The following is a 15,451-nucleotide window of genomic DNA, read 5'->3' as shown; positions in this document are numbered from 1 at the left end:
TCAGAGAATTTATGCTAGTGCAAAATTGGATATTCTGGCAACCTCCTAGGTTTGTAAGAGCAATATTTAAAACATGTCCCTGTTTCTGGGTCTTTGATACACATTTCATTATGGCTTTATGCAGATTACTTGCTTTAAGAGGTTGAGAGGTATGTATGGGACTCCAACATTGACATCCATGCATCTGTCCTATGACCCCACTGTTTGTAAATCCCTCACATAATGCAGTGGGTTTTGCTGGCTTGAGGCCTACTGCATATTCTGAGACAGAGAGTTCTTGCTCTCCCACACAGCTGTTAGTTGTCTGCTGTTATCCCAGTAGCCTACTCCATTCCCTTGCATACATGCAGCAATACCATAGATATGCTACCACAGTCTACTACCCCATTCATTTGTTGTTAAGAAGAGTGACTTACTTTGTGCCTGCAGCAGTTGAGAGGACAGTGCTTCAGGGTTGACTCTGTCGGATGCATGCAGTACACAGTCTATACATGGTAAGGTACAAGTAGTGTGATGTGGGTGGCATCCTTTTTACTGTGCATGTGAGTCAGAGTAAGTTGTCAGTCCCTGGGTCCCTAGGATGTCAGTGCATGTGCTATACATTGCCTCTTTGCCAAGGCCAAGGTGTACTTGGCATGCCTACATCTGCCTACAGGGAAAGGCTGAGGGGGTTCCTCCTTCAAGTCCCCCTGTACCGTGGGGGCTGTGTGTCCCTTCCCTCTGATCTTTCTGCCACAGCTGTTTCTGCAAGATCATATTGCATAGCATGGCACACACTATGAACATGTGTGCACATATGACTAGAGAGTACTGCAGGGCTCCACCAGATATATCAAGGCAGTGGAACTGTGACTTTAGCAGCCCAAAAAACACACTCAATGATGTTCCTAGCTTGTTCGTGTGCCTCATTATGATGTTCTTCAATTGGTGTGTGTACATTTCTGATGGGTATCATCATCCACGGTTCCAGTGCATAGCCAGCATCCCCCAGTAGATGGCCATATGGGGATTTCCCCCCTGGCAAATTCTGATAAAACTGTGATGCATGCCAGATGTTGGAGTTGTGATAACTTCTAGGCCTGCCAGCACACACATTCATGATAATGCCCTGGGCAATGCACACAACCTGGCAGTTGATGGAGTGATACCCCTTGTGGTTGATGTAGACTCTACCTTCTTCATCAGGTGATACTTTAATGTGCACATGACTGCAGTCTATGGCATCCAGTATCACTGGGTAGTGTGCTACATGGTGGAAGAGACACATATTGATAGTCCTTGCCTCAGGGGTGTTGAGAAAATAAATGTGCTCACTGGCATGTGTTAACATGACATCCTGGAACTGGTGGAGTACCCTGGATGTGAATGTCTGTGAGACCCCCCATGATGTCCCCAGTAGGTCTTTAGAAAGTACCTGTAGCTAGTATTCTTAAGGTTACATATACCTTTGTTTCCACTGGGATGGGTTCCCCTCTGTTGGCTCTGGGTCTGAGGTGAGGGTTGCAGAGCTCGGTGAGTTCCTGTAGTATATCCCTGACCACCCTGTAGCTCTCTACTATCTCCAGGTCATGTTGCCCCTGAAAGTTTACCCTGGGTCTAAACACTCTTCTCCTCCTCAGTCTGGGCCTATTGTTAGCATCATCATCATCACTGACCTCAGCCTCTAGCACATACAGATGTAGCAGAACAGAACAGCCCCTATAGTTTTGTCAGTTAAAATTCCCACATGAATACTCCAATCGTGCAGAGTATGTGGGGAAAATCAGATTGAAGGGTGCATGCATTCGTTATACTGATGTGCTGCAGATGCAGCCTGTGTGATTGACTGACTATGATACTTTCCACCTGCCAGCTATATTATTTAGAGGTTTGAATGGGCCAATGTCAGTGAAACAGGGCTTATCAGTCTTTTATACTTGATTGGCTTTCCCAGACTATTTCCTTTTATTTATTTATTTTTTTTTCTTCCACTGCTAAGCACTGTGGCACACCACGCAAACAGTGTTAGGTAGTGTAAAATTTGCTCAGTAGTTTAGATCCTCTCCAGTACACAGGCATGCTTAGCTTTTCTTTAACTAGCTAAAACAAGCACCATGGCGCTAAGTATAGATTAGCAGCCTCAGATGCCCCCCAGTAAGCTCTGCTTATCTGAGTGCAAGCAGGTGTCACTAAGCTCCATTCCACTTAAGCATGCCATGTCACACCCCCTGTTCCTATCTGTTCTGCCTACACCAACACAGTTCTAGCCCTACCACAGTTAGTACCAATGGACACGGTGGTCCTTTTTGCAATTCAATAAACCTGGCTCATTTACATACATCTAATAGCATGTACCTTGGATACATCACTACACCAGGGCCTGTCTCCTTGGCTACCACTATAACCTGCCATTGTATGACTCTGCATGCTGAGCACTATAATGCAATAACTTTATATACCTTTATATTTCATATTTTACACTTTTTTTTTGCAAATTTGCATGTTTGCGCATCACTGTGCACTGCTTATACATGGCATATTGCATCAATTTTTCAACTCAATGGCCACTGTGACATATACAACCTTTTATTTGAGATGTTAAAGCCCCTGTTTAAATTTTCCAGTCCGGTACATGGTTTGAAACCTCGCACATTTTTCCTGCTGACACAGCATCTACATGGATGCCCTTCTGCTTGCTGAATTGGGAAATCACCTCATTTGCATGTTTTTCACCAGCAAATGAGGTGATTTGCATTCTGCAGTCACATCCATGTCTGCATGCACATGCATGCCTCCAGTCCTGTTTACTGGATCCTTCTGCAGCCATATTCCATGTTTGGGCCGCTACACTATTCTCCATGGAGGGTTTATTGAATTAACCCTATAAACTGAAACTAGTACTGTTATATAACTGTTTGAAACATACATACTTACTTTAACTGATAAACTGAAAACTATTACTGCTAAATAACTGTCTGAAAACATACATACTTGCTTTAACTCATATATTTTAACTTTAAACAAACATTGAAGAAATAATGGAAACACATAGACAGTCAACTTTTGCACCACAGCTCTTGCCAAATCTTGGAATGACATGTTGCTGTTAGTCTGCTGTCCAGCACTTACAGTCTTCCTTTTGGCTCTGACTGCAGTGACATAGATCACAACTCTGACCCCTGACTTCCCCCAGTAATAGTCAGCTCATGTACAAATGCTACTGGATTGTTTATTGTACAGTAGTGACAGTAACTACTGGTGGTTACAGCTGGCATATCACATCATGTACTGTCAGTGAGCCTCTCACAGTCTGTGAATGTCATACAGGGTTAGTTCAAAGATTGTCCAGGTGTCCATGACTGTTCCTGATGTATTCTGGCTAGGTCAGTGTGTACTCCACACCTGTATCTCATTGCCTGACAGCCATGGCTAGCTTACCTGCTGACCTCCTGCAGCAGGACAGCAGGTTATAGGCAGTAGTAGTGGGAGCACACAGGTTCCACATCAGCAACAGTGTACATATTGAGCATACAATGTAAGGGAATAAATAGAATACCAGATATTAATGTACCATTACTGTATTCTGAGGGGTCTGGTATGTCACAGACACATTCCCCACACTCTGGGGACAACCATTACATATTGTCCAAAGGGTTTCCAGACATCCACATTTGTCTGGCATGGGGTCCACATATATCAGGCACATGGGCACATTCCACAAACATCTGGGTACTGCAGATGTCTAACACCTACGAGAAGGAGGAAATCCTACACCATATGTGCACTGCTGTCAGTTATTGTGTAGCACAGATGTTGCTGGAATGTCCACATGCACTTGTAGTACCACTCATGCATTTGTTTGACATTGGCTGTATGACATGGTACTGTAATGTTACCCATAGGGGACACACCACAGTCAATGGCAGTGATGGGTTTGGACACATAGGTTCATAGGTTCATAGGTTCATACTAGGCTATCTGCCCGAGGGCATTTATAAGCCTAGGCCATAGTTTTGTGGCTTACGCCACCCCTTTAGTTTGGAGAAACTATGCCCATTATTTTGCTGTGCCTCTGTCGAGCAGTGACACTGAGGTAACCCCTGGGGTGTATCTGCGATCTCCCATCCATTGGTCAAGATTCCTCTTGAACAAGGCCAGCGAGGTGCTCTGCCTCACATAAACCGGGATTTTGTTCCACAGCATAGGGAGTCTTTGGGTGATGAATCTATCCCTCCAGCACGTCCTATTAATAACCGTGTCGAGGTTTAAGTCTCCCGCCCTTGTGGCTCTGAGGGATCTAGATTTTTTGAGATGAAGCATGTTCATCAAATCTGGGTTTGACATGGCCTTGTATGTCAGGCATAGGCCACCTCTGAGCAAGCGGTAAGCAACTGAATATAACTGGAGTTCTTTCAGTCGGGCAGCATAAGACAGATTTTTGAGACCCTTTATCCTTTTGGTGAGGAACTTTTGTGGCCTCTCCAGCTGCTGCAAGTGTCGGGTCAGATACATTCCGAATGGGGCATTGTACTCGATCATTGGTCTGATGAGTGATGAGTATAGGGAGACTATGACTTCCCTTGATCCAGATGTGAATCCCTTCATGATAAGGTGGGCAATGTAGAAGGTCTTCCTAACTACTTTAGCAATATGAGTGTCGAATGAAAGGCTACTGTCATCCTGGGTTCCCAGGTCCCGAATAACTTCTTCTGTGTTCAGGGGATTGCCACCTATATGGTAGCTAGGGGTAACCTTATTTTTCCCGAAGGGTATGACTATGCATTTCTTGGCATTTAACTTTAGGCCATGGCTCTGGCACCAGTTATCCATTTCTGTGAGACCCTTCTGAAGGATATCTGTGTCGGATGTGTTTTCAACTACGGCACCCAGTTTGCAGTCATCTGCAAACTTTGTCAGCCATAACCCTCCTGTGTTTGCTTGTACTTCAGAAAAGTAGATGCCAAACAAGAGTGGGCCCAGGACTGAGCCCTGTGGGACACCACTTGTGACAGGCTTTGAGTCTGACATGGCGCCAGCAACTCTGACCCTGTGGGTTCTGTCACTCAGCCAGTTTGCAACCCATCTTGTAATGTATGGGTTTACATTTAAGTTGATGAGTTTTTCAATGATACCCAAGTGAGGTATTGTATCGAAAGCCTTCGCCAGGTCTAGGTAGGCTGTATGGACTGCCTTTCCCTCGTCAATGGCCTTGGTGACTGTTTCGAAAAAGTCAACCAAGTTTAAAAGGCATGATCTGCCTTTGACAAAGCCAAACTGGGTTGGATCCAAAGTCTGCAAATTCCCTATGTCTTTATTTATGAGATCCATTATGATCCTCTCCATGGCTTTGCAGATAAGGATTGTCAAGCTAATGGGACGGTAATTTCCAGGGTCGGTGGAGGCACCGCCTTTGTGGAGTGGGACCACAGTCGCTGTGCGCCACTCCCTGGGTACATATCCAGAGGTGAGACTAAGATTAAACAGCTGTCCTAACTGTGGGTTTAATTCCTCGTTGAGTTCATGGAGCACACAGCCGGGGACACCATCAGGTCCCATGGATGCTGTGTTCTTTGCCTTGGAGAGAGCAGTTCTCACCTGGGCGTTTGAGATGTTTGGGTGGCTACAATCATTTGGTATAGATATCTCTCCTTTAGGGGGGGAGGGGGGGAGAAGTTTGCATTGAACCTGTCAGCCAGTATGTTGGCAATGTCTGTAGGATCAGTAATCTTCACATCATTTTGAACTAATTTTGAGCATATCTGGGAGTTTCCTCCTAGGTTTCTGACATAGCTAAAGAATGCCTTATGGTTGTCTTTAGAGTCCTTAGCTATTTTTTTCTCAAAATTAGCTTTGGATGATTTTATGAGAGCTCTTAGCTTTTTACTTATAGTGATCAGCGGTGTCTTACCTTTTAAGGATTTTGCTCTATCTTGTAGTAGCTTTCTCCTTTTGTTGTAGAGTTTGTTTATGGCTGGGGTCCACCAGACTGGACGCTTGCCTTTGGTACAAAGAGTCTTTGTTTTGCTTGGGATTGCCTGATCCATGCAGCCCTGCAGGTGCTGGTAGAAAGCATTTGTAAGTGATTCAGCGGTTTGAGTAATGTTAACCGCCAGCTCAGGGGCCTTAAAGGAGACCACACTAGTCTTTAGAAGTGTGAAGTTGGCTTTCGAGAAGTTCTTTACTGTGGTCTTTTTCATTTCGGGTGGGGGCGGGATGAGGACCTCCAGCGAGCAACACAGTCTATCACAGCACACAGGCCATAACTGGTATACCTAGGACCATATGAGGTTACTAGGCAATGGGCCCTGAGCCTCCATATGCCTAGGCCACATGTTAGCCCATGTGTATTCAAGGCAGCACCTGATGCCACAGTCCAGCAGGAACACAGGTGGTATCTCAAGGGTGCATGTGCAGTTAACCATCCAGTTATCCAGGGCCTGTCTGCAAAGGTGTAAATAGCTACCCTCCCTGATGTGGACAGGGTGACTATTCCACAGCAGGTTGAGTGTGTGGGACACACATCTGAGCTGCCAAGAAGACCAGCTGATGTCACACACCAGGTTGAGGGCATGTGTGTTTGTGTTAATAGAGTGGAGCTCGAGTTGCACTTCTGCAGCAGTGCCAACAATGTGGAGTCCATTATTACTTTGCATGCCAAACAAAGTTCACCTCTGAGGAATATGTATGAAACTGGGTAGAGGTTTGGGCTTATAGCCTATCTGCATATGGCAGATGTTTGACACCCTGGTACTCCCTAGTGGGGAACCTCTGTGATGTCAGCAGCTGCTGCATGTGCTGTGTGAGGTGAATGATGAACAGGGCATTTTACACAATAATGGGCCTTATTGTGGGGAATACAGGGATGTTAGGACCCCATGTCCCTGGATGACATACCCGTAGCTATGAGGTGGGCCATTTAGAAGGTTTACCATAGAACAGAAGCAACATGTTGGTGAAATGTCATGTTCCCATCAACCTGTGTGCACAGATCCTACATGACTGATTGTGTGCCTAGGATGTTGTTAGTACTGTGATAATATGTTGTGATGTCACTCTCCATAAAGGGTTTGCCACTGCATGTCCTGGTATGTGGCCTGAGGCCATGTTTCTGGCACCAGTCATGTATCTGCATGAGACCTTCCTAGGCAGATGTCCACATCAATAGGGAATCCGGTGTCAGCACACAGCATGCAGTGTCTGGAGACATGGTCTGCCATAGGCCAATGGCTGTGCCCTGCACCACAGATGTGTACATCATATCTAACAGAGGCTCAAACCCAGAACAACAAGTTACACCACAAGTTATTGGTCAACTGCATGAGGTGGATTCCCATATGTGGAGTAGTTGGGTCATGTCAGCATGCCAGTGTGCTGTCCCTATAGTAACATATGGTGTGAGTGTATATCTATTATGGCCAGGTTGGTTATACTGTCAAAGACTTTGCCCAGGTCAAGGTAGGCAGTGTGCACTGTAACCTTCCATCCATGGTTTTGGTGACTATGTCAAAGAGACCACCGAGTGTAACAGTCATGATCTCTTCCTTGACAAAGCCTAACTGTGCGTGATGGAGTGTGTGGAGGTCGCCAATGTCCTTGTTAATGAGGTTCACTATAAACCGTGCTATGGCCTTGCAGATCAGCTGATTTAGGCTGATGGGTGTATAATGTGACAGATTGGTGGACACATCCCCTTAGTGTAAAGGGGTGACAGTGCTTGCCCTTCACAAGGCTGGGACAAAGGCAGTAGTCAGGTCTCCTTTGAATACAGTGGCTTATGTTGTTGCAAAGTTATGCATGGAGTCATGTAGGATGCATCCTGTGATGTGATAGGCTCCCATGGCAGATGTATATCATGACTTTCACATGGCAGTGGTGACCTGTTCCCTACATATAGGAGAACTGAGCAGGTATTGTGGTTATCCTGATGTACTGATGGGAGGGAAAGGGGGAGAAGCATACACTGACTCTGTCAGGCATGAAGAATGCTATACCTACAGCACTGGTATAGCTGGTGTCCTTGACCGCCACAAGTGAGTACATGCAGGTGCTTTCTGTGATGTTGCAGCCATATGTGCAGAATGGGAGATGATTGTCTGTTGTGGATGTTGACAATGTGGGCTCTGGGTTTGCTGTGCAGGTTTCCAGGAGTGATCCCATTCACTTGTTCACATTAACGAGGCATTGCTTGTAAATGGCCACCTGCCGCTAGTTTGTCTCGGACAGCAGTATGTCATCCCTGTTATAGACACTTATGTATTGCAGATGTCCACCAGACAGGTGTACATATCCTTGCAGGGAATGATGTAATCCTGTTGAGTATACCTGACTCCATGCATCTATACAAATGCACATGTAGCACATGTGTGTATGTGTGGATATTGGTACCAGTCCCTACAGAGGGGTTTGGGTCTGCGAAGCTGTGTATACCACCCCCAAGGAGGTTGTATTCCAAGTTGGAGGTTTATGTAAGTGTGACCCCAGCTAGATAGGTATTGTGGGAGAGGGTGACTGCAAATGTGACAGCATGATGGTTGCTTTGCCACAGAGGATCACACTGTAAGGATACTGCAGTGGTAATATGTGTTGTGTAATTTCAACTGCAGCACACCTTCACCTCATGTGGGTGTAGCCCCTAGCTGAACTGCGGTGTTTGTAATTCCACTGCTGATGGCTCTCTGGCCATTTGTGTGTTGGCATGTGTACATCTTCCAATGTATGTTTGGGTTGTTCAAGTGACCCAGGATCAGGGTACAGACCCAAATCGGAATGCAGTTGTTGAGGTCTATATAGGCAGGATGGGCTTCTTGGTCACATGTGGTGGCTGGTAGCTAGATATGATTTGAATAGGCATGTTGCCAATGGTGAATTGGCCCTGCAGTGTCCCCTGTGCATCTTACTGCCTGTACAGTGTGGAGGTGTATACTTAAATCACATGTCCCGTGCCATTTCCACCCACACTTAGGGGTATGACTGCATGATAGGATGGCTGACCAAGTAAGGCTAGAGTGCTCTCTGCACCTTTGAACCATGTGTATGTGGCTGCACAGATGTCAGCATTTCCCAGGGTTAAGAATGCTTGCATTGAGGGCAGAGTCATGTGTAGACACCTAGGGTTTAGCAGCATGGCCTTCAATATGTGCTGCACTGACAGTTGTATGCTGGTACTGATGACCTCACCACTTTTTCTACTGAAAGCACTATAGGGGTGGCAGAAACCATTGCCAGATGCCTGAAGGCCAGTTCAGACAGATGGAAGCCATCTCTTGCAGAGCATCGTGATTTGTTGACCATATCATCCCTGTCACACAGGTATTGGAACCCCCTGGAATATCATAGGATAAAAGGCCACATGTTAAGGTCAATCATTTCTTGAATGTCTTGTAGCATCAGTCTGGGTAACAATGGAATGCTGGATAAGGCTAGGGACATACCTGCATGGGACACATAATCAGTGTGCTCACTCATGCCTCACTGCACATAGTTCAGGGATGTACATCTCAGGTCAGGCATGCCAACATGGATTGTGACAGACCCATGACAGTACCTGTTGGTGAGAGACAGCAGTGCATATGTGATATAGTGGAGTCTGTAACCTGAAACACAAGTAACTTTGACCATCCACATATACATCCAGGTGAGAGGCACATCAGTGTGTCTGACAATGGAGTCTCCTATGTGTAACATGTTTGACATGTGCTGATGCCTGTGTGGCTGTGAGATACAGATGTGTGGCAATGTGTGGTATGTGCTGGGTACAGCTGTGGTGTTCACTTATGGTTTTGCCTTGGAGGTCTCCTTTCTTTGTGGATGTGTGTGTTGAGGGCCACTGCATATGTGCGTGTGTGGTGTGTAGGTATGGGTGGTGTGTGAGGTGTACCGATTGTGCTGACAACCTGTTTTGGGGCAGATATGTGGCCTTGACAGGGAGAGAGCATGGACTGCAAGTTCCTACTGTTATTGCATCTCTCACACTGCATGTTCCATAGTGGTGTTTGTAGATGTTTGTCCATCTGTGTATATGAGGCAGGTGCTACACTGTGCCAGGACACCCATATCAACCACACTGGCAGAGGAAACTGTAGGACATTGTCCAGCCATATACTCCAGAATCCGAGGGAGGAAGGCCAGGGAGATCTGAGTGGTGGGCCTACAGCCCAGGTGCTTACTAGAACAGTAGGAGGCTGACACCACAGCATACCATGTAGACAGGCTATGAACAAGCAGTAATAGGTGCAACAGGTAAATGCATTTGAACACCTCATAGACCATGCAGCAAGTAGCATGAAACATCAGGATCAGGAGGGCAATACATGATGTATTGCCACTATGTTGCTGATAGCCACATACGTATTGTGGTGATAGATGGCAGGGTATGATGTGGGAGTTAGTGGTGGATAGTGGTGGCAAATGTGGAAGTGAAGGGTGTATACATAATGGTGAGCAATGTATGTGGTCCTGTGATGTGTTCCCCTCTTCATGTCTTTCAAGTGGGATATATAGATGTTGCAATCCACCTTTCTCAAAAGCTGAGACCGCTGCCATTATTGATGCCCTGAGACTCCATCACTGGGTGCTGTTGACAAGGACCTGCCATAACCAGCAAGAATGAGTTGCACTGTGGGCAGACTCGTAGCAATGATGAATGATGTGGGCCACCAGTACAGGAGCTATGAACAGGTCTGACACCATGATACAGATATAATACATCATGACAGTAAAGGGCCGCAGCAGTGGCCAGATACCATGCTGGCACAGGGGGAAGGCCTGCTATATAACTCTCACTCTCAGCCACAGAGGATTTCCTGGCAAACCTGGGTTCAGCCACCAGCTCACAAGAAACTATCACAACATATGGCATGGAGGTGGGTGGCACAGATTTCACAGCCAAGGAGCATCCAGGTAAGCCTCCAGTGGTCATAACATTAATAGTGTAGCATTCATAGTGGTAACCTTTGCATATCTGTACACATATGTCAGGGAAATCTGCATTTGTGGGGGGGCGGTTGTAATGCACATGTGTGCACACATATTGTGAATGTCAGTAATTCTGGTAGCATCACAGTTTGTACTGTACATGTTGATAAAGTTATTTATTTTTATTTATTTATTTATTTTACATTTGTTGTCCAGGATTGTCCGACTGAGCTGAAGAGCCCTTTTTCAGCGGAGGGCAGGGGAGAAAAGCTCCAACATATTATACAATTTTCATTATAAATTAGCATTAAACAGCAATGTTACAGGATTATTACAAGGCATTATGTAGCAATACAATGTTATACAGTGTCAGTAATCAGGAGTATAGCAAAACTATTTCAAGATGTATAAAAGATGAATAGTTTTTGGGGTAAGTGGTTACAAAAACACAGTTTTATCATAATGTAGTTGCATGAAAGCAAGAGAATTACAATAGAATGTTTCTCTGAGGTGATTTGCTGAATAGATTTTAGAAGACAGTAGAACGAGTAGTCAAGAAACATTAGAGAGAGCTAGTGAGAAGAGTGAGGTAAGGGCAGAAAGTAGATTAAAATATGGGAAGTAGGGGATGTTTAAGGAGGGAGAGTGCAGTGGCATGACCAGTGACTTTTAAAGTGCTCTTTGGTGGCTGTCTTAAATTGTTTAGGATGTGTAAGGGTCCCGATTTCTAGTGGGAGCCTGTTTCATGCAATAGTGGGGTGATAGCTGTACATACTGCATCCACATTTAGACTTGGGTTTGTAGATTTGTAGTAGGTCTTAGGTAGAGCTTTGGAGAGTTCTGGAGGGAGAATAATGGGAGATGAGAGGGGAAAGTGCTGGGCAGTAGGAAGGCTGGGATGGTATAGGATAGAATAGATGATCTGGAGCTGAGAGAGAAGAAGCTGGTGGGATAATTCAAGCCAGTTTAGGTGTTTTAGAGAGAGAGAGACAGTGACGGGATTTGTAGGTTTGTTGGGCAGCAAATCTAGCTACCTTGTTGCAGGTAGATTCGAGTTTGGTCAGGAGTGCAGAGTTAATAAATAAATAATAAATAAATGTTGAGATAAATGCACATATTATCCTGTACCAATGCCTCAAGTATGTCTGCTGACAATACCTCTCCCCCACAAATCTATTGGTACCTTTGGTGTGGCTGGGAGCAATCATCCTGTAGCTGGTGAGTGTGGAACTGTGTTGTTATGCTCATCTATACCCTAGGCATGTTAAGGGCTGTCAGTTTGCCATGGACACTACTGTTAAGCTTAGCCAGATTGCAATACGTGCATGCACATTGGTAATCACAGTAGCATATTTGCAGGAGATGTAACATATTAGCACATATTTTTGTAAAGGTGTAGCCAGTCTGCTATTCAGAGGTGCATTACTATTGTGTAAACGGGTGCACTGTGTTTTAGGTGAAGGTCCATCGCATACTCTGACTTGTCACATGTCTCACAGGTGTATAGTACTAGCAACATTAACTGGATGTAGCTGCACTGCATGTTGCTGAGGGCCTGTCGAGAGTGTATCTGTTGTGGTCTGACTGTGTATTGTGCATGGCATCAGTCAGAAGTTGTGGTCTGTATCATGCCTTTGTAGCACTTCATCTTTGTGTGTATATGTGAGTGTGTGTGTGTTTATGTGTGGATCAGCAGACATTATAGCGCAGGAATTAATGTAGTCATGTTGTCTTCCCCTCACAGGTGACCATGGGGTTTGGAGTGTGTCCCTCTCACAACCTTATGTTAGTGTCTCATCGGACTGTGATGATGATGGTTGCCATAGTGAGGCACATGTGGGGTTGTTGGGGGCTGAATCTGTCTCATTCATTGACATCCCACTTCCACCCCCAATATCCCTGCACACAGTCAGTATGCCCAGGCATACCCAGTCCCCAAAAGCCACAGATATTGGGCAGTCAGAGGATGGTGGCATCGAACAGGGGAGTGTAGCGATTATAGCATCTGTGACTGTAGACACTAGCTATAGCCAGAGATCTAGTGAGTTTCCACACAGGCAGATTGATAGGGGTGCTTGAAGGAGGACTGCTGCCCACCCAGCACCTGTCAGGGGTGTCACAGCATGTATCACCTGATACATGTTTCGGTTCATCATGGAGGCACAGGCACATTTTGAGCAGTACACCAGATGGATGCTCAGGGTCATGGATACTACACTGCCTGGCATACATGACTCCCTCCATGGTATTGATGATGCCTTACGTCATTTCACTGATGTAGTGGATAGACAGTCGGGTGAGACATTGTCAGTTCTTAACAGTGCAATGTCTGTGCTGGAACATTGGTGGGAGTAGGGCATCGGACAAGTGGACTGGATGTAGGTCAGCTACAATATCAGCTGAGAGTCCACGTGGCCATGCATAGTCACACTCCTGCAGTGGCAGTACCACCAGCACTACTGAAGAGAGGGTGCTGTCCACACCACAACATGGCAGGCCATGGGTACGTGGTCCTGGGTGTTCCCGTGAGGGACCCAGACCCACAGACACTGGTCACCATCATCAAGAAGCACTGCATCTGACCCTGGGCTTGGTGGTGCCAATGCCATTCCTGGCAGAACCAGTTCCTGTGTTCATGGCCAGAGATGGTGAACTCTACATTTTGCCATGTACGGTCCATGGCTGTCCAACATACCCTTGTGTAGGGCTAGCACATGGCTTGACTGTGTGCATGCACACACTCACACATCACTGTCACATGCAGGTCAACCACAGACACACACACACACACACACACACACACACACACACACACACACACGCACACACACACACACACACACACACGCATGCACAGCTCCTCTCTATGGCCCAGCTGACCAGCAACCCTCCAGACACACACACACACACACACACACACACACACACACACACACACACACACACACACACACACACACACACACACACACAATGTCAACTGTATGGCACAGCCTAGGCCTTTGGCAACCCCATATCACACCCTGTGCATGTGATGATACCTGTGCCACATGCCTGTTATCCATACCATTGATGCAGGGACATGTTAATATGTTAATATGGTAATATGTGTCTTATGCACAGGGTGAATATAGAACAGTTAATGGCAATTTGTAGTGCAGTAGTGTTATTTTCTGTAAGGTGCTGTCTGTTGGCAGTTGTCATGTGTACACATCAAAGTGTATGTACCTTTGTGCCATGATGCTTTATTGCTGTTAGTACTGCTGACTGACTGTTGTCTGACATAGCTTACTCTGTTTCTGTTCCAGGTGTCTGTATGTCTAAGTTATAGGGACCTGCTGCCATTCCTGAAGCTCATGATGATGTAGGGCAATGCAGAGAACTTTTTCTCACCAATGTATGGCTGTATATGTGCATATTTACTTAGGTGTGTATGCTTGGAACCGTGTGTGAGGGACAATGGAGGCAGACAGCGTAATCTTGCATGCAAACCCCTTGGCAAAGTATGCTGCTCTTGGTACATGTCACCTGGGAGTTCCACAGGATTGCAGTTTCATAGGTCCAGGGAAGGTTGCTAGAGTACTGGTCCTGGGTCCCTTGCAAGCCTAGCCATTACTTTATCCCCAACAGAATCATCAATCAGCACCTGTTGCCCTTGGCATTGATGGACACAGGTTGGACCCCTGGGACAGACATTTGATTTCCCATCCACTCATCACAGATGCACTTGATGAGGGTCTGCAATGTACTCTGTTTGACATGTTATGGGAAGTGCATTCCTGAGACAGGGCAGCCTCTGGGAGACAAACCTGTCTCTCCAGTAGTACTTTTTGCTATTGCATATGTGATTCAAGCCTGCCATGCTGGTAATGTGCACAGAGTTAGACTCACATATATGGTTCAACTGTTGAAGGACTGAACACAATATTGCCATCTAGGCATGCCACAGCCCACCTGTGGGCAACCTGTCCAGTACCAAGTGGGACACTACTGATTCGAGGCTGTCTGAATGGAACAGGTGTTGAAGACCATGGATAACCTTTGTAGGTGTTAACATAGCCTTTACAGTTGGTGCAGATATTTTCATAGGTACATACCAGACTGGCCATGATGATAATGTATTGTTGTAAGGACTATACAGTGGTAATGTCCATCTTTTGTCTGGAAGCAGTCCCTTTACCTATGTGGTGAACCACGTCCAAGCCTTTTCTGACCACTGCCACTACTGATGGCTGACTGCAACAGTGTCATCAATCTGAGTACTCAGGTCTGTCAACGCACTTTGTGTGTTTATTGGATTGCCATTGATGTGGGAAATACTGGGCCCATATCCTTGCTGTGTGGTATGATGGTACTGTTTTCTGCATTCAGCTTGAGGCCAGGACCTTGACAGCATTCCATACCCACTGTATGACCCTATTGCAGTGTGTTAACATCAGTTTGTGGGTCAATGACAGACAGCACACTACTCACAGTTGCCACAGCCTTAGGCGGTACCTACATATGTGGGTGGTGGCAGTTAGTATTCATGCCTAGATACATGTGGGTCATTGGGGGC

General features: G+C 45.9%; 1 protein-coding gene across 1 annotated transcript in view; it reads right to left on the bottom strand.

The window, feature by feature from the left end:
* LOC122797860 (vomeronasal type-2 receptor 26-like) overlaps positions 1 to 15,002 on the bottom strand; it is a 125,639-nt gene extending 110,637 nt beyond the window's left edge. The window contains exon 1 of the mRNA XM_044066381.1: positions 14,991 to 15,002. Within this exon, the coding sequence (XP_043922316.1) occupies positions 14,991 to 15,002 (12 nt within the window). The remainder of the gene's footprint in view (positions 1 to 14,990) is intronic.
* Between the last annotated feature and the right edge of the window lie 449 nt (positions 15,003 to 15,451).

This window comes from Protopterus annectens, chromosome 3.part1 (assembly GCF_019279795.1).
Source record: "Protopterus annectens isolate FY-2018-M chromosome 3.part1, PAN1.0, whole genome shotgun sequence".
Taxonomy (NCBI): domain Eukaryota; kingdom Metazoa; phylum Chordata; order Ceratodontiformes; family Protopteridae; genus Protopterus; species Protopterus annectens.
The sequence above is the reverse complement of the archived record's forward strand: the minus strand, read 5'-3'. Positions and strand labels throughout refer to the sequence as shown.